The sequence below is a fragment of the Rousettus aegyptiacus genome, unplaced genomic scaffold (genome assembly GCF_014176215.1).
Source record: "Rousettus aegyptiacus isolate mRouAeg1 unplaced genomic scaffold, mRouAeg1.p scaffold_m13_p_14, whole genome shotgun sequence".
Lineage (NCBI taxonomy): Eukaryota > Metazoa > Chordata > Mammalia > Chiroptera > Pteropodidae > Rousettus > Rousettus aegyptiacus.
The window spans coordinates 41770337-41789141 of record NW_023416289.1 but is presented as its reverse complement, the minus strand read 5'-3'; the positions used below and the strand labels follow the sequence as shown (position 1 = coordinate 41789141).

General features: G+C 55.9%; 1 protein-coding gene across 5 annotated transcripts; it reads left to right on the top strand.

Annotated features, from left to right (window-relative positions):
- Positions 1-906: 906 nt before the first annotated feature.
- Positions 907-18323, top strand: LIPE (lipase E, hormone sensitive type). 5 transcript variants are annotated; one of them, XM_036232366.1, is made up of 11 exons: positions 3348-3370; positions 3724-3875; positions 9500-10035; positions 12167-12257; positions 12372-12517; positions 12725-12910; positions 13139-13433; positions 14210-14437; positions 14671-14847; positions 16863-17287; positions 17714-18323. In XM_036232366.1, the coding sequence occupies exons 1-11, from the start codon at positions 3363-3365 to the stop codon at positions 17930-17932; spliced, it is 2463 nt and encodes an 820-aa protein (XP_036088259.1). In that variant the 5' UTR covers positions 3348-3362; the 3' UTR covers positions 17933-18323. The 5 variants fall into 5 exon arrangements, with proteins under 5 accessions (XP_015985387.2, XP_036088259.1, XP_015985384.2 ...); XM_016129901.2 differs by lacking the exons at positions 3348-3370; positions 3724-3875 and adding an exon at positions 907-1774; XM_016129898.2 differs by lacking the exon at positions 3348-3370 and having other exon boundaries at positions 3396-3875; positions 17714-17932.
- The last annotated feature ends 482 nt before the right edge of the window (positions 18324-18805 follow it).

The window sequence follows — 18805 nt, the reverse complement described above, 5'->3', positions numbered from 1 at the left end:
CTCTCTCCCTCTCCCCTCCTCTACTGCCCAACTTTTTATTTTTTAACTCAACTAACCTTTCTGAGGTAAGACCTAAGTGGGGCAAAGAAATCGATGAATCAGACATGGTCTTTAAAGATAATATAGGTTTTTAAAAAACTGGCACAACTTCCTAACATGTAGAACACGGGGTTATGATTGTTATCATCATCATCATCATCTAGGATCCATCAGCAATGATCATTGTACTCTGTGAGCTTCCAAACTAGTTCGGAAGACTTATATGCAGAAGCATAGTTTCAGAGCTAGAGAGAGAGTGTGAAAGATCTCGAATGCCACTGCAAAGGGCTTCAAGCTGTAAAAAGGGGAGGTCATAATTTTTTTTTAAAACATGAGAGTGAAATTATAAAGCAATAATATAAGGAAATTAAACTGGCAACCATTTGAATAAATGAATAAAGAGGAAAAGATTATCTTATAACAGTATTGAGACTGCTTCCCCCTTGACCCTTTCCTCAAATATCAAACGGGGAGAATAAAAAAGGAACACTCATCCAGAATCTGGTTTCTGTCATCCCAGATGAAACAGATGACTAAGTTGGTATGCTACCTTATGAGGGGAAAAAAAAAAAAAAAAAAAAAACATTTTAACTGAGTGGTAAGTGGGGTGGGGCCCTATTTATGACACAAGAGGGCAAGCCCCTCCCCTGTGCTAGGAGAGCATACAGCCAGCCTCCTCCTGTCCCTAATCCATCCTCCACAGCAGGAGGCACAGAAGAGTCTCATTTGGCACAGGAGTGGGGGCCAGCAGTGGTCAGCCCACTTGCCTTGAAAAGTAAGATCAGGAATGCCAGGGTGAAGGAGTGAAACCCAAAGGGAGGTGCCATCATGAGGAATCAATAAGGGATTTGTGACAGAGGCCTAGGTGCGGGGGCCAGAAGGATGAAGCCTGGGAGATCGACATCTCCTGTCAGGGAAATAACCACAGTGGAGCCAAATTCTAATTCAATATCTAGGACTGACTGGGGACCTGAGCCACACCAGACACCTATCACCCAGCCAGAGCCTGGCCCAGAAAAGATCCCCATAGAACAGCCAGCATCTAAGACTCAGCAGGGACTTAATCCCCAACAGGACGCTGCTTCCCAGCAAAGACCTCCCACTCAGCAGTCGCCCCTTGCCCAACATGAAGCTGAATCCCAGCAGGAACCAAGAGGCCAACAAAAATCTGCTTTACAGCAGGAACTTCTTGCCCCACAGGAGCCTGCACCACAGCAATCCCCTCCCATACCAAGCGTGTCCCTCACTCAACAGGAAGCTGCCTCACAGCAGGGACCTGGGCCAGAAAAAGAATCAAGAACTCAACAGGAGCCAGAATTGGAAGAGGGATGCATAGAGTCGCCTCTAGCTCAACAAGAAGCTGGAGTAGCAGCTCCGGCCCAGCCTGAATCTATGTCCCAAGAGAAACCAGAACGGTCAGACCCTATAGCCCAGCAAACAGCTCCAGCCAAATCCTCGCACGGATTTTTGAATGAGTGGGGATTTCTATCAAAACTGCGTGAACTATCCATACAGCAACCAATGGTTTCAGAGTGGAAGGCATTTCTTGAGTGGATCACAGATTTTGATCCAGAATTGGATTCAGGGCATCCTTCTGAAACCGATTCAGTGACCCAAAGGATGAAGGTGGCCTTCAAGTGGAAGCCTGGTTCTGAAACAATATCAGGATATGCTGCGACACCAGCCTGCAGAAAGAAAACCAGCAGCCACAATCACAGACACCACTCAGACTCAGGTGAGTTGAGCCTGGAGGAACAAAAGCCTCCTAGGGCAGTCATTGATAAGGTCAGGAAGTACTAAGAGCCGCCAGGATGTCAGGTTAGCTCCGGTGACCCCTTAACAGCCCTACAAGACATAGATCAACAGTCCCATTTGATAGATAAAGAAACCCAGACCTTTAGATGTAAAGATTCTGGCTTGAGGGGGCAGTGGGGACTGGTCAAGTGCAAAGCCAGGTGCTGACTTCTTCCCAGGCTCCAGGCTGCTTCCCTATGAACGATTTGGGGGAAATCGAAGGGAAAGGGCTCTGGGTTAGGGGCCACCACACAGGTGAAGCCACCCTCCTGCTAGCATTTATCCATCAGTCCCCAAACCCACGGAGCACAGCTCTGGGGCAGACACTGCCCTAGGCATCAGACACACAAGCTAAATGTGGCCCTTACCCTCAGGGAGTTTCCGTCTCCACTAGGCCAAAATCAGCGTGTTAGCAATCCTTGAGGTCTCCAGGTGAAGCTCTCAGTGGCAGGAGGACACTTGCTCCACGGCCAGGTTGCCCCTTCAGGGGGAGCCCTAGTCAAGCTGGGCCTGAGGGCCTTGTTTCCAGGAAGTGGGAGCCTGGAAGAGGGGCTGTGGGGGCCGCCAAAGTCGCAGGCAAGGTCGGGAGCTAGGGAAAGGCAGAGTTGAGGGGAGAATGATGGCCGCCAGCACTCCCTCCCCTCCACTGAAGCAGGAAGTGGTGCCCAGGGGTGCAGGCTTTAGCTCCTATCCTTCTCCTCTAGGTTCCAAAGCTCTGTCAGGCGGGAGCCGGCAGCAAGGTTTCTCCGTGCAACCGGGCTTCACTTGTTGAAGTAGCGAGAAGGGCAGGGGAGGTGGGGACATGGAGCCCCACTCTGGAAGCTGAGGGTGCTGTAAAGTCTGAGGGCCGGCAGTGGTACCCAGCTCAGAGGCTTGTCCCACCCGGAAGGGCTGGCCCCGTGTCTCTCAGGCATAAGATGAGGGTAACTGGTGTCTCTCTGTGTGAGGGCTGCTCGTAGGCCTCGGGAGGGCAGAGAGGAGAGGCGGGATGGAAAGAGAGGATTCTGGGTCTTTTTCTGGGGCTGAAGATGAAGAGCTGTTTCTCTGGGCCTCCAGGACCCAATCTCATGGGATGCCCTATCCGCACCGCCCGGGGGCCACGCCGCCTCGCCGTGAGCGCCCGAGAGGCAGTTGGTCGTGTGCGCACACCCAAGCTTCGCGCCTCCTCTGTTTCCCGCCTTTTCCCGAGAGCGCGCCGTGTCCTGCGCCGGCCCGTGGCTTGTGGCTAGTGCGCAGGCGCAGAGCATTCCGTCGCCCCTCCTCCTCATTCTCGGGGTTAGGAGGGAGCAGAGAAAAGAACCACGAGGAAGAGAGCAGTAAGAAAACTAAAACGCAGAGGGCGGGGAGAAGGCGTGGCTCCCTCCTCCAACGGCGCTCAGGCAGAGCCACGCCTTCGGGGCTGGTGCCCCGCCCCGATTTTGAATTGCCAGAGGACCTGGGCCGCCCCCCTGCCCCCAAGCTGTGGCTCAGCGGCGTCCCGCTCGCCCCCTCCAGCAGGCGGGCGGGGTCGTGTTCTAGGGAATCCCTACATGGGAAGGTGAGTGGGAAGGCAAGGCTGCGAACCAACATGTGATAAGATTGAGGCTTCCTTGCTAGAGTGACTACCGTGAAACTCCCTACTGGTCCTGCCTGAAGAAGGCTTTTCGCTGCTTCCAGGGCTACGTTTTTGTTGGCCTCGGGTGCTTTAACGCCTCCGAGGGGGCGGGGCCAGGGCTTAGGCCCTAGAGTTTGGGGCGGGGCCTGGAGGTGGAGTGAGGCCCGGATTGCTCAGGGGGCGGGACCCGAAGAGGAGCAAGGCCAGGATTGGGTGGCATGGGGGCCCGGCGGTGGTGTGTAACCAGGATTGGCCCTCGGGGCGGGGCCTGGAGGCTGGAATTGGTCCCTGCACAGGGACCCAGGAGAATTGATGGAGTCAGCCTGGGGAGCGGGGCCCGCTGGGGCCGCTGGGGCCGCAGGGGCCGGTGGAGCCCTGGCCTCGAAGAGGGACAAAGAGGGGTCCAAGAGTCGTAGCCGCCGGCGGTGGAGAAAAGTCAAGGCCAAAGGTGAGCACGCAGGGGCCGGCAGCAGCCCGGAAGCAACCTTGAACATCCTGCAGGGAACTGGGAACTGAGCGGACCGACCCACCGCTACGAGAAGTAGGGGAGTTCGTGAACTGCGGGGATAATCTATTGTGAGAAGGGAATGATGTGAGAGCGGAATATACCCCCAGCATAGAAACTGTCGGACGCCCCACTACCGTTTTGGGTGGAGAGTCCAGAATGCAGTTCACTGGGCAACAGGCTCCCTCCTTTTCCTGCTTCAATATTCTGAGCTATAAAATGGACCTAATGATAGGGGTGCCTGACTTATAGGGTTGTTGTAAGGTTTGAATGAAAGTACATTTGGCGCCTGCACACAGTAAGCCCTCAGGAGAGGAAGTTACCCCCAGTAGACAGCAAGCTCCCTAAGAGCAGGGCTGTATCTGCCTTGTTTACCCAACATTTCCAGAGTCTGGTATGCCAGGCACATGGACACTTAAATATTTATTGATTTAATAAGTGAAGGAATGTGTGAACTGCAACACAGGGATAATAATAATAGTGCTATGCTTAGTTGTCGTGAGGAGTCAGAATCCTCTTGCGCAGGGCTTCCTGAACAGAGTTGAGCCAGTCGTCACAAATCAGGGGGCCCACCTACTCACAAGGGCTCATTCCTACAAGGTCTGAGATTCACCTGTCATTTCCTGAGCTCCACCCTGGTGCCAGGCTTCAGTTGGGTGAATCAGGTCCAATCCTTGCCCCAAGGACATTCAGGCTGGCTGGAGCCGTCCTAGTCATCAGTTTGATCTTGTCAATAACCTAATGATGCTAGTGTCATTACAGTCGCCTTATTTCCCAGATGATGACACTGAAGCTCTGAGGAAGCAAGTTCACTTGGGCTTCCTTAGCTGGCCAGTGAGGACAGAGAAATGGTTGCACCCAGCCTCCTAAAGGGCAGGGAGCTCAAAACTGCTGTGTACCCAACCTCGATGCTGGACCCAAGAGGCTCTAGTTGCACAGATTATTCCAGCAGAGATTCACTGAACATTCCCTTGTCCCAGGCTTGGGCTCAAATGTGAGACACACTCACATTTGAGCAATAATCCCTACAGATAATCTTACCAATCAGATCTAATTATAAATACAAAAAGGAAATTTCTGAGAAAATGTAAAAGAGAAGTTTCCCAAGGAGGTGACATTGGACCCAAGGATGAGCAAGTGTCAATTGATGGGGAAGCGGGGCAGGGAGGACTGAGGGAACAGAATGAGCAGAGGCCTTGAGGCCCAAGGAAGCAGTGTGTTACAGCACAGGGGACTCAGCAAGGGAGGGGAGAAAGACAGGAGATGGGCAGGGGGCTGAGATGGTTTCTGGTTTTGGGAGGCCAGGTCCAGGATTTGGAACTTTATCCTGAGAGCAAGGGTGGGGTGTTGAAGGTTTAGGAGTATGTGACCAGATTTATGTTTTAGAACTATCCCCTAACTGCTATGCAGAGAAGAGACTGAAAGGGGCAAAATCAGAGACACATAAAGAGTTGTTACAATCATCCTGATGACAGGGCAGTGGGGTGGGGAGAAGACCAGGTTCCAGAAGTGTCTAGGGGACAGAGTAGACAGGACTTCGTGATGAATTGGTTGGGGTAGGAGGTGGCCAGGATGATGCCCTGGATTCTGGCCTGAGCAAATAAGGAGAGATGTTTATATTACACACACACACACACGCACACGCACACGCACACACACACTCAGACCAAGAATGCACAATTATGAAATATACATCCCTACTCATACATACACATGCCCACACAATCTCACAGGCCAAGAATAGAAACACGGATACACTCACAGGCTGAGAAACACAGGCCATGACACATGCATATAAACCTGCCTTCGGATATACGAAGAAACAAAAACACATACGGGGAAAAAATGTTGACATGCCCACCCACAAACACAGGCCAGGACCACCACTGGCCATGACTCATTCCTACATACATATGTACGTACATGCACTCACACCTGACCACCCAGAAAGCACAGAACTGAGATATGACAGAGGAGGAACCACACTTAAGAGATACACACAAACACAGCAGAGACAAGCAGTGCCATCTTCGCTGGCTCTGTGGCCTGGGCAGCATATCAGCTATCTGTATCTGTTTTCTTATCTGCCAGAAGGAGTAATAATGGTTCCTACCTCATATATCATGGGGAGAATGAAACGAATTACTCCACATAAACAGAGCAGCACCTGGCATATACAATTGTTACGAGAGTGTTTGCTCTTTCATGCACACACTCAGGGAGGGCTACACTCACTGCCTCCCAACTCCTGCATCTATCCCCAGGCCTCTCCCCATCAGAAGCCCTTGTTCCTCTCAGACCCCAGACCTGGCCCTTCCTCAATCCTACCCACACTTCCTTATCACCCTGCTCAGTCCCCAGGGACCCAAACCCAGGCCAGTTCAGCTGCACAGTGGCTCTTTAGGGCAAAGAGCTTGTGCCAGGCAATAGGACCCCTCGGCCCTACCTCTGCCCCAGTCCTCGCCCATGGCCCTGGCGAGCCTGCCTCTGCCCCAGTGCCCTCTGCGTAGGATTCTTGGTGAGTTTCTAACCATCTCAACATCCCTTCCTGCCAGCTCCACCCAGACCAGTCCCCAGGGAACGGCCTGGACCAGAGTGAAGGGCAGGGTCCTGGAGTCATGAGGGCCTGGGATCCAGCCTTTTCCCCACCATTTTGTACAAGTCACTTGTTCTGTCCAGGTCTCCTCTTTCCTCTTCTTCAATAAAGAGCCTTGCCACATAGACAGGAAGTAAATAACAGTGGCTTTAGAAAGTGAGAAACCACAGTCCATTATGCAATAAATACCACATGCTGGCTTTGTGCCAGGCACCACAAGGGGTCGGGGTACAGCAATAAAACATACACAGTCCCTGCCCTCAGGCGGCCTATAATATAGTAAGGGAGACAGAACGAACACTGAAAGAGTCAATTGTATAGTATGTTAGGTGGCGACGTGCGCCAGAGAAAAATGACCTAGTACACATGTCGGCGAGGCCACAGGAGAACCACCAAGCAAACAGTTGCAGAGGGGCTGCCTAAATGGCACCTGGGCACGGCCCCACCCTCTGTGGGCAGGATGGCCAAGTACAGTTTCTAGGTGAGGAAACCAGGTAAGTGGCTTGGGCCAGTGTTCCATTGTCACAGCCAAGCTTAGAGCTGCCTCCAGAGGCCTATGTCCATCTGTTCACTGACCTTGGGGAAGGTCTCCAAGCTCCCATCCATCTCTTTCAAATATTTACTGAGCACCTACTATGTGCTAGGCCCCATGATAGGCCTTGGAGCTACCCCTGCCCTCATGGGGATGGCATTTAAGGGAGAGAGATAGGAGTATTCACTTCTGGCCAAGCAAATGACACTGAGGCCTCAGGGCCTCTTGTTTGCACTAGTCCTTTCCAAGGCCCTGAACTTAATCTTGTTTTTGTGATTTTAAATTCTTTTTCCTAAAGAGCCCCACCTCCACACTATAAGCTTCACAGCTCTGTGAGGCCTAGTTCCGCCCCTGGGGTGAGACAAACAGACATGTAAACAAGCAAACAATATACCCGCAAATGTGTAAAATTCTAGGAAGAGCAACTTAAATATGATGGCAGAAGACAGTGCTGCGGGGAGGCGCAGTCACAGAACGCCTCTTCCAGGAGGGGGCAAGCTGAGGCCTGAAGGGTGGGAAAGAGCTGGCCAGGCAAGGAGCACACGGAGTAACATGGGTGAAGTGTCTCTCAAAGCCTCGCTTTCCCATATGTGAGTTGTGGAGGACAGTCACAGCAGGACGGGCTGTGAAGGGTAAATGGCAGGTGCAGGGTACCGGGTGTGGGAACGCCACACAGTAGGACCTGTGGCTCGGAAGCCTAGCTGAGCTTGGTACTGCCCTTAATCGGCTTTTGTCCTCCCAGGAGGGACAGACAGGGCTGGCTACCCTCTCTCCCCCTAACAGCTGTGGCCGGCTGTGCCAGGGGCAGCCTGGCTGGGTGAGAGGGGACAGTTTGTTCAGGACTGGGGCTGAGACTCCTGGGTCCAAGGGAGGAGGGGCTGGGGGCTTGGACTCCTGAGTCAGAAGGAGGAAGGGGCTGGGAACCCCTGGGTTCTAAGTGAGAGGGGCCTGGGACAAGGACTCCCAGTTGTGCTGGGGCTAGGAGCAGGCAGCGGGTCAGGGAGTTGGACTCTATATTTTATTTACAGGACGTGGTTCTCACTGTCTCTTGTGCAAGGGAGGCAGAGTGGTGGCCACACCCTAGACAGGCTGGGCCCCTCCCCCGGTTTATCACCCCAGGCTTTTATTGGCAAAGCCACAGTTACAGTCCAGCAGTCCCAGCCTGGGGGAAGCTCAGAAGAGGCCCGGAGGGGTGAGTGCAGGGCCAGCCGAGAAGCGGGACTGGCTGCTGCCAAACCTCTCAGGGCCTAGAAGGCAGAGGAGACACCTGGAGGAGCAGGGGGCCATCACCCGGGAGCCGAGCAAGGTGCTGGGGGGCTGCGGGAGGGTGGCATCCCCACCAAGGGGGACCCTGGAGGGTGGGGAGTCAGGTCCAGTCCAGGGCAAGTTTTTGAGGGTCAGAGCGAGAGGCCCAGGAGGGAGACACAGCTCTGGACCCAGAGACCTGGGTTTGAATTCTGCTCTGCCATTTTCAGTGCAACCTTCAGCTCCTTACTTAACACCTCTTCGCCTCAGTCTCCTCTCCTGTAAAATGGGATGCTACCTACCACTAACAGCCGAGATGGGAACAGTGGCAGTCTGAGTCTCAGACACTGGCACAGAGTGAGCTCAAGGTCAATGGCACCAATGAGTTTCTGTCCTGCTGTTCCAGGCCAGGGGACTCAGTTGGGGGAGGAGTAGGACTGAGTTTTGGGACCCCTGCAGAGGAACAAGAAGGCAGCTGGAGTTTGGAGGGGGTTCCACAGCCAGTCTTGAGGGTCAAAGAAGGGGCAAGAGTGACTCTTCAGTTTTGAGTAAGGCTAGAAGGATGAATCCCTGGGTTCAAGAAGAGAATTGGGCTTCGGGTCCTGGGACACCACCAGGTAGATGGGAATGGGTGGGCTGACAACTGAACCCTCCCAAACATTGATTGAGGCGAAGAGCCTGTGGGTGACACCTGGGTCCTGAGAGAGGGGACCAACTGGGATCCAGACTTCCCAGAACCTAGAAGGAGTCCTGGGCACAGGAGAGGAAATGGAGACAGATGCCTGAACTCACAGGTGCCAGAGAGAGAGAAAGTGGGATAGGAAGACTTCTGGGTGTCCGAGAGATGCTGGAGCACCGAGGTCCCAGAGAGGAGAGAACAGGGCCTCCTAGAGCCTGACCGGGTGGGACGGAGGGGGGGTGGGGGAGCAGGGCTCCTGGGTCTGAGGGAGGACAGGCTGAGTGGTCAAACCCCTAGCTCTTGTGGAGGGAGAAAGGGCTTGGGTACTTGGACTTGGGGGTTCTAAGGAAGGGGGTGGGGGCCCTAAACTCCATTCTTGGGTCTGGAGGAAGAGGCTGGGTTCTGACGCTTGGGTCCGAGGGACGAGGGGAATAGAGCCGGGACTCGAACCCAGGGTCCCAACTGAGCAAGGGGCGATCCAGCCCGGCCTAACGAGTTGCTCCTCCCGCCTGTAGCCCCGGTGCTCTTGCACAGCATGGACCTGCGCACAATGACACAGTCGCTGGTGACTCTGGCGGAAGACAACATGGCCTTCTTCTCGAGCCAAGGACCTGGGGAGACAGCACGGCGGCTGTTGGGCGTCTTTGCGGGTGTTCGGGAGCAGGCGTTGGCGCTGGAGCCAGCCCTGGGCCACCTGCTGGGTGTGGCACACCTCTTTGACCTGGACGCAGAGACGCCGGCCAATGGGTACCGCAGCCTGGTGCACACGGCCCGCTGCTGCCTGGCGCACCTGCTGCACAAATCCCGCTACGTGGCCGCCAACCGCCGCAGCATCTTCTTCCGCACCAGCCACAACCTGGCTGAACTCGAGGCCTACCTGGCCGCCCTCACCCAGCTCCGCGCCCTGACCTACTGTGCCCAGCGCCTGCTGGCCAGCAACCAGCCAGGGGGACTCTTCTTTGAGGGCGACGAGGGGCTCGCCGCCGACTTCCTGCGCGAGTACGTCACTCTGCACAAGGGCTGCTTCTATGGCCGCTGCCTGGGCTTCCAGGTGAGCCCCCTGCCCCAAGTAAAGGCCCATGATGAAGGCGCCTACTGGCCCCTAACCTGGCCCAGTAGCATAGCAGAATAACCACAAGGGTCATGGATTCAGGAAACCACATTTTCAGAAAGAAGAAGCTATCTGGGGCTCAGACAGAGCTACACAGGGACCTCAAACGTGCGGCCCTCCAAGCCCAATCTGACATGTAGCAAGAAATCTTTAATTTACTTAACTCTTTGCACTACACTCTCCAGTGTGCGCTACACTCAGGAGATCCATTCGCTCTTTTCTGTGATCTATGTGGCCCCTGAAATCATTTGAGTTTGAGACCACCCCCAAGGAGAGTAGTCAGTATTGTTCTCAAAGGCCCATTCATAAGAGCACACCCCGTTTCATCATTCCCACTGGAGCCCTAGGAAGGAGGAGGAAGAACGTGAGCCCTACTTTATAGAAGTTCAAGGAGAGGGGGTCTGCAGCCGCTCTGCTGGACCCAGGTCTGCCTGGGCTTTTTGTCTCACCTGAGGAGCTACAGGGGAGGGCAAGAGCGCATATCTGAGTTTGTGACAGCGAGGAAAACCTGCTAAGATACCTTTCCTCTCTGAACTAGGACCCTGACCCCCACCCGCCACAGGCCTTCTCCTACCCTTCGTCCACCCCAAACCACCCTTGGAGAGTCATCTCACCTCAGCACTGAGAGGGAGGCAGCCTGGAGGCCTTCGGATTCATAGGAAAAGTAGTTTGGTGACTCAGAACCTGTGGGGGACAGGAGGGCACTTGGGACACCAGGCTCAGAGCACAGGCCCAGTTGCCCCTGTCTGGAGTCAGTGCCAGGTCCCCCAGACCCCAGTCAAATCAGGGAACCCCACCAGGAGTATCGAGCTGTGTGACCCTATAGCCCTTCAGGCTCTCTCAGTGCCCCCCCCCCCACACACACACACCTCAGTGACAGCTGAGTCTGGCAGTTGCTCAGCCTCCATCTCCCCGCCTTTCCACGTTTCCATATGGGGAAGTTTGTCATCATTGACCCAGCCTGGGTATTCCCGGGAATTCTTCCTCAACTAAAGCTGAACCCACAAGTATTGATCAGCCCAGCTGGGCCAGCCAGCCCCTCCCTGTGTCCCAGCCATGACCTTGGAGTCACAAGAGAGAGAGATCCTGTGGCCAACTGAGCCAGCATCCAGCCACAATAGCCAGGCACCCCTCTGTGTTCTTTGGCCCTCTGGGCCCCCAGCCAAGGGTAGAGCCATGCCTGACAGCTACTCTGAGGGCCCAGCTGTGCTGTGTTGGAGAACAGCCTCACCCTGTTAAATGTCAGCCCCAGGAGGTTACAGGCCTCCCCTATCTAGATTGTTCAGTCTCTGCCCCTGCTCCAGCCCAGTGCTGAGCGTGCAGTAGGACCTAGGCATGTATTTGCCTAATGAACAGGAAAACCTAGCTGGCCCTGTGCCTAGCCTGCTGTGGCTGTTTCTCTCTGATCTTGTCTTCCCATTGTCTTTCCTACACTGCCTGGCTCCTCCCTCAGCCACTGTCTCCCCTTTTGTCTGTCTTTCTGCCTCAAGATCTCTGACCATCTCCCATCTGCCTTCCTGCTGCGCCACAACCAGCCCCCACTGCCATCCTCGCTGACTTTCAAGAAATCCCTGTGTCACCTTACTCCCGATTCTCAACCCTCCAGTGGCTCCACCCCACATCCGGAATAAATCTAAGTTTCTCGGGCCCTATGAGCCCCCTCCGTCGCTCCGACTTCACCCTCCGCCCCTCTCCCCCGGCTCACTCTGCTCCAGCTACCCTGGCCCCAGCTTTTGCAGCCACCCAAGCATAGCCTGCCTCAAAGCCTTTGCACTTGCTGTGCCCGCAGCAAGGAGCAGCTTTCCCTCGCTTCATTCAAGTCCCTCCTCTAGTCCCCTCCTGGAGACTATCTAAGAAGTCTGACCCCAAGTCATTACGCTATGTCCCTTCCACCTACTGTCTTTTCAAAACATTAGTCATTACTTGACATTATATGGCATGTGCCTAGACCAGTGCCTGGGACATAGTAGGTGCTTGCTAAATGTTTGCTGACCGACTCTCTGCCCCTCACTCCTGCCCACCCCCAATCCCTATTCTGGCCGGTGGATGACACAGAGGCATCTCTCCGCAGTTCACACCTGCCATCAGGCCATTCCTGCAGACCATCTCCATTGGGCTCGTGTCCTTCGGGGAGCACTACAAACGCAACGAAACCGGACTCAGTGAGTCCCGGCCAGCCGGGCCCTGCCCTTGCCCCGCCCCTCCTGTCCCTCCTCCCTGACCCTGACCCCACAGCCTGACCCACCCAGGCTCCCTGACACTTGCCCAACCCCTAGGTGTGACCGCCAGCTCCCTCTTCACCGGTGGCCGCTTTGCCATTGACCCAGAGCTGCGTGGGGCCGAATTTGAGCGAATCACTCAGAACCTGGACGTACACTTCTGGAAAGCCTTCTGGAATATCACTGAGATCGAGGTGCTGTCGGTGAGCGTGGGGCCCAACGAGAGACCCAACCTGTCACAAGACAGGCACACTGAAGCCCAGAGACCTACCCTAGGGCACATCGGGTCTCTGCAGGGCTCCAGGCCGAGGGATGGCACATAAGGGATAAACTGGGGGACTGAGGGGAGGTGTGAGGGGGACCCCTGCAAGCAGCCCCTCCCCAGCGCCCCTTCCATTCCCTCCCGCCAGTCTCTAGCAAACATGGCATCAGCCACCGTGAGGGTAAGCCGCTTGCTCAGCCTGCCACCAGAGGCCTTTGAAATGCCCCTGACCGCTGACCCCAAGCTCATGGTCACCATCTCACCCCCCTTGGCCCACACGGGCCCCGGGCCAGTCCTCGTCAGGCTCATCTCCTATGATCTGCGTGAAGGACAGGTAAGGCCCCTGCCCCCAGGAGCAGGTACAACAAGGGGCATGGGCAGCTCCCTCCCACCCCCACCCCCACTGAGATGCCTGCCTTTCTGCCTCACCGTTCACACCTGCCTCCTCTCTGTCCTTCTGAGCACATCCCCTTGGTGGGGGGGAGGCCCAGGCAACCCCCTCTCCCCCCCCCACCCCCCACTCCCCCACAGGCGTCACCTACCTCTTTGCCTCTTCCTCCAGGACAGTGAGCAGCTCAACAGCCTGGTGAAGTCTGAGGGTTCAAGGAGCCTGGAACTGTGGCCTCGGCCGCAGCAGGCACCCCGCTCACCATCCCTGGTCGTGCATATCCACGGTGGCGGCTTCGTGGCCCAGACCTCCAAATCCCACGAGCCCTACCTCAAGAGCTGGGCCCAGGAGCTGGGTGTCCCCATCCTCTCCATCGACTACTCCCTGGCCCCCGAGGCCCCCTTCCCCCGAGCGCTGGAAGAGTGCTTCTATGCCTACTGCTGGGCTGTCAAGCACTGCGCCCTCCTCGGTGAGCCCAGTGCCACTGTCACCTGTTCCCGGTCCTGCCCCCGCCTGCTTCAGCCCTCAGCCGACACTGCAGGGGAGACACGTCATTGCTCAAGCCTCAGTCTCACACCCCCTGCCTCCCCTACCATCTCCTCCTACCCAGCCCTATACCACCTGTCCGCCCCCTCCCGCCCATTCCTCCCTCTCTGCCCATTGCCCCACTGCTCACCCGACCTTCCATCGACCACCCCCTCCTCTGCTTCCTGCTCCCCTACTCCACCCCTGACGCTCTATCCCCGCGCCACCCCCACAGTAGTCTCCTCTGGCCTTCTCTTTCCTCCTGTCCCTCTACCCCCTGATGTCGCCAACCCACTTTTCAAGCTCCTCTGACCTCCCACTTCCAATGTCTTGGGAGGCACAGAGAGGGGTGCGACTGTGCCCCACAGCACAGGGCCCATGGCCCCCTGTCAGCCTGAACAGTGGCTCCCGTCTCCTGGCCTAGGATGCCCCTCCCCCCTCAGCATCCCCTCTACCCCCACCCCTGCCCATACTCCTTGCTGCCATCCTCCATCTTCTCAAGCTTCCCCAGTTTTCAGATCTCGGGGCCTCTCCAGGTCCTAAGTCGGCCTGATCCTCTGATCACCGTCATCCAAATCTCTGCCTCAGTTTACCCAATCTCTAAACTGGCTAGGCCTTGGGCTTGGGACCCCCACACCCCACCTGAGAGCCCAGCAATCCTCTGGCCCAGAGCTTGAGTTCCCCACTGCCAGGCGTAACGAAGCCTCCCTTCCAAACCAGGTTCAACGGGTGAACGGATATGCCTTGCAGGCGACAGTGCAGGTGGGAACCTCTGCTTCACCGTCTCCCTTCGGGCAGCAGCCTATGGGGTGCGGGTGCCAGACGGCATCATGGCAGCCTACCCAGCCACGATGCTGCAGTTCACCGCCTCTCCCTCCCGCCTTCTGAGCCTCATGGACCCGCTGCTGCCCCTCAGCGTGCTCTCCAAGTGTGTCAGTGCCTATGCTGGTAAGGCCCATGCCCACAGAGCTATGTACGACCTGGGGGGCCAGGATGCCTGGGGCCTGCAGGGACAGGGGCAAGAGCCCAGTCTCCTGGGGCAGAGGAAAGGAATCTCAGACTCCTGCTGACACAATCAGATCTTCTTGGGTCCCTGAGGGCATAGATGCTTGAAGCTCTGGGTGTTGAGACTGGGCCCAGAAGGAGAAGAGACCACTCAGCCCGCTTCATACACTCCACAGGTGCGGAGACAGAGGACCACTCCAACTCAGACCAGAAAGCACTGGGTATGATGGGGCTGGTGCGGCGGGACACAGCCCTGCTCCTCCGGGACCTCCGCCTGGGCGCCTCCTCGTGGCTCAACTCCTTCCTGGAGCTGAGCGGGCACAAGTCTCAACCCAAATCGGTGCCCATAGCAGGTGAGCCTTCCCTCACACACCCTCCCAGGATGCCCAGGAGGGACAGCCTGGTGCACCACAAGTCCTGGGGGAGGATAGGGGCCGTGCCCTGAGGCACTTGGGGAAGCAGAAACTGCCCCATGTCAGTCCCTCTTCACTACCACAAAGCCTTGATCTTCCTGGAAATTCAAGGACTTCTGGTCCCCCTGGTCATCTCAGTCCCAGGAACTATAGGATCTAGCTTTCCAAACAGCCTTTCCCAGAAAGAGCACCTGGGAAATGACTCAAGAGGGCCTGCCCCATGTCCTGGTTTTCAGTCTGGAGAAGGCCACTGGAACCACTTGGGCCCTTGGGAGGGAGTCCAGGCCTCTTAGATTCTTTAACAGAGGCCCGTGGGGCAACAGCCGGCTGCAGGAGCTGACCTAGGAGGCCAGGGCGGGGTGATCAGCAGACTGGACAGACCTCAGGAAGTGGAGGAGATTGCCAGCCCTGAGTGGGTGGCAAGACCCTCAGACAGCCGAAAATCACTTCCATCCAGGGATCCATTTTTTAACATTTTAAGGATTTTAAAACACAACCAACTCAACTTATTTTCTATCCCTAGCAAATCAACAGCATTTTCTGAGTAATAGGAATTGCATGTTCAAAAGCACATGAATATCCAGAAAATTATTCCAATTGGATGTGTTTTATTTTAAATTAAGTATTTAATTTTAGGATATTCAAGTGGATGCAAATAAATATACACAGAAACAAAAGGGATTTGCATTTTAGGTACATGGACCATTGAGTACTGCAGTTTCCTTGTGGAGAAAGGTGACAGGTGCAGCCCCTAGAGCCTCCTGCACACACACATTAGTCTAGCTCCCTACTGTACCAGCTACTTACTGGTTGCTGGGTGATGTGCACAACGAATGGTATCTGTGGGCCTTGCTTTGCTCCTCCTTGAAATGAGTACCGTAAGAGTACCTGCCTCATCAGGTTGTACTAAGGATTACATACACCCAGCACAATACCAGGCACACAGGAGGTGCTCTTAGAAGATGCCACCACCCCTGATTGGCTGTGCCCTCTGACTCTAGTCAACAGCTCTCTTCCAGCGACCCCTGGGTCACAGAGCACTTATACACTTATTCTCATATCTTGCATTTTGCCTTCATGAATTTATAAAGACAAGTGAAAAAAAAAAAAAAAAAAACAGAAAAATATAGGGTCCTGGCCCTAGTCATAAGCATTGTGGGTCTGATCAAATTAACGGAGCTGAGGCCAACCCGGGCATAGCAAGTGGACCAGAAGCACATCTGTAGCATCATTTGGGTACTTGCTTCCCTGATCACTCAATGGGAAGGGGGACAACCAAAGAACAGAAAGGAAGTTTTGGGAGCAGATCTATGTTGCTACAGGTGTGGGATCCCTGGGAATCTTAGTATGCGCCCAAGACTCTTTAGGTCCCTTTCAAACCATTTGGGCCTACTCCCTACTCCACTGTAACCCATTCACACCCTCTGTGCCAAGTGGCCATAAAAAGCTGGCTGGGCCTCTTGCTGGACCAGAAAGCAGAGGCATCTGGAACAGGGTGCCAGGCCTAGTAATTAAATATTAATAGTGATCTATTATGACTTCCCGGAGGGTAGCAGTACCTAATCCCGTATCTTATCCCGCTGAGTCCTCAGCACCTTCTATGAAATAAGGACTATTTTTATCCCCTTTGTACAGAAGAGGAAACTGAGACTCTCGGAGGTAGAGTACTTGCTCTTAACCTCAGTCACCACACACACCCCCTTCCCTTAGGACACAGCTCCACTGCCAGGATTATGTGACTCCTTGGAGTTGCAGCCTGGGCACCTGGAGCTCCCCACCCATGCCCAAGGAGGGTGTCTGGTGGAACACTCCAGGCCTCCACAGCCCTAGAATGCAGCTTCTCTTCCAGAGGCCTCTGTCCTTCCCATGACCTTCCCTGCCAGCCACCCACACACCCAACCAACACAGCCAGGCTGACCTGCCCCAGCCAGCCCCTGACCCTGCTCCTCTCACAGAGCCAGTGCGCCGCAGTGTGTCCGAAGCAGCGCTGGCCCAGCCTGAGGACCCGGTGGGCACAGACCCCCTCAAGAGCCTGACAATACATGACCTGAGCCTCAGGGGCAACTCTGAGACATCAGACACCCCCGAGCTGTCACTGTCGGATGAGACACTTGGCCCCTCCACGCCCTCAGACGTCAACTTCTTACTCCGGCCTGAGGATACACCAGAAAAAGTTGAGTCCCAAGAGGAGATGAGCACCAAGGACGGAAGCAGCAGCTGTCTCAGTGGCACCTTCCCTGAGGACTTCCTTCCCAGGCGCTCCAGCCAGGGCCCCACGCAGATCCCCCTCTACTCATCGCCCATCGCCAAGAACCCCTTCATGTCACCGCTGCTGGCACCTGACAGCATGCTGCAGACACTGCCGCCAGTACACATCGTGGTGAGCACCGGATGGGCACGATGCACCTGTGAAAAGGAGGGATGGGGGGACTACGGGTTCACCTGAGGTAGAGCTCAAGGAAGTGGGGGAGGTCCGTAGCCTGGCCTAAGGGGAGAGCTGTGCCACCAGGAGGGACTGCCTGGAACGGGAGGACAGAAAGTAGTTGGGAGGACAGAGGGGAGTCGGCGCTGCCATTTCCTTTTGCAATCTTGTTGAGCGCCATGGGGCTGTGGGCCAGCCACAGGACTTGACGAGTCAGGGAAAGGGAAGGGATGGCGGGCCTCCGGGGGAAGACAGGGAGCCTAGTTAAACTCATTCTGCAACTCACCCCTCGTGTCTCCCTCCTCTGTCCATCCCCCTGTCCACGTGTTCCCGCCTTCGGTTCATCCACCCGTCCCTGTGTCCCCCACTCCCGCCATCCCACAGGCGTGCGCGCTGGACCCCATACTGGACGACTCGGTCATGTTCGCAAGGCGGCTGCGCAGCCTCGGCAAGCCGGTGACGCTGCGCGTGGTGGAGGACCTGCCGCACGGCTTCCTGAGCCTGGCGTCCCTGTGTCGGGAAACGCGGCAGGCAGCCGCGCTGTGCGTGGAACGCATCCGCCAAATCCTCACTCCGCCCGGCCCCGCTGCGCCGCCGGTCTGAGCCTCCAGCCCGAGCCCGGCCGCGGGCGGCTGCGGGGGGCGACACTAAAGGCCTCTGGTTCCCATTTGCGTCAGCCTCGGTGGTGAATGCGCTCTGGGAAGGATGGAGGGGACTGCCGCAAGGGGTTTCTGGCCCCTCTGGCCCCTCCCTCGGCCCGGCGGGAGGGGGCGGGCTGTGCCTTAAGTCGGGGGACGAGGGGACGGGGAGGTGAGACCTTGGCCTGGGGGGAAGGGGCTCACGCAAACCGCTCTCCGAGACAGCTGGACCTGCACTTCGCCACTGCCTTCTACTGCTGCTGCAACTGACTCAGGGGTGGGGCCTGGCCCCCACCTGCAGATCGGTTTGTTTTTGTTCCTTTGTAAATAAAAGTATTTAATTGGTTTGGCCTCTCGCTAATAGGTGTATCGTCCACAAGGTGGCAGCATCGGACTCTGCTTCTGGGAACCAAGAAACCTGGAGCTAGAGAATATAGAAAGCTGGGGGCCCAACTTCCAGGTCCTGAGGAAGGAGGGGCCTGTGGACCTGGTTTTTTAGGTGTGGAGTGGACTTGACTCTCCTATAACACAGACCCACCGCCCGCTGACTTAATCCAGGGAGAGCCCCAGCAGAATCTAGATTCTCAGCTACTCCCCCTTACCACCCCAACCCCAGCACCTCCCCCCTCCCCAGAGAACTGGAGCAAAGCTAACAAGACACCAGAAACAAACTGATCACCCAAATTCTGGAAGCCCCATGTCTGCCCAGCTGTGACAGTTACTAAGTCCCTCAACCAAGATTCTATGGCCTTGCTCTTTTGTAGGCCCTGGGCTTGGAACAGAGAGGGTTTCTAGCCTGCCTGCAGAGGACTCAGGGAGGATGGAGAGAGAGATGCAG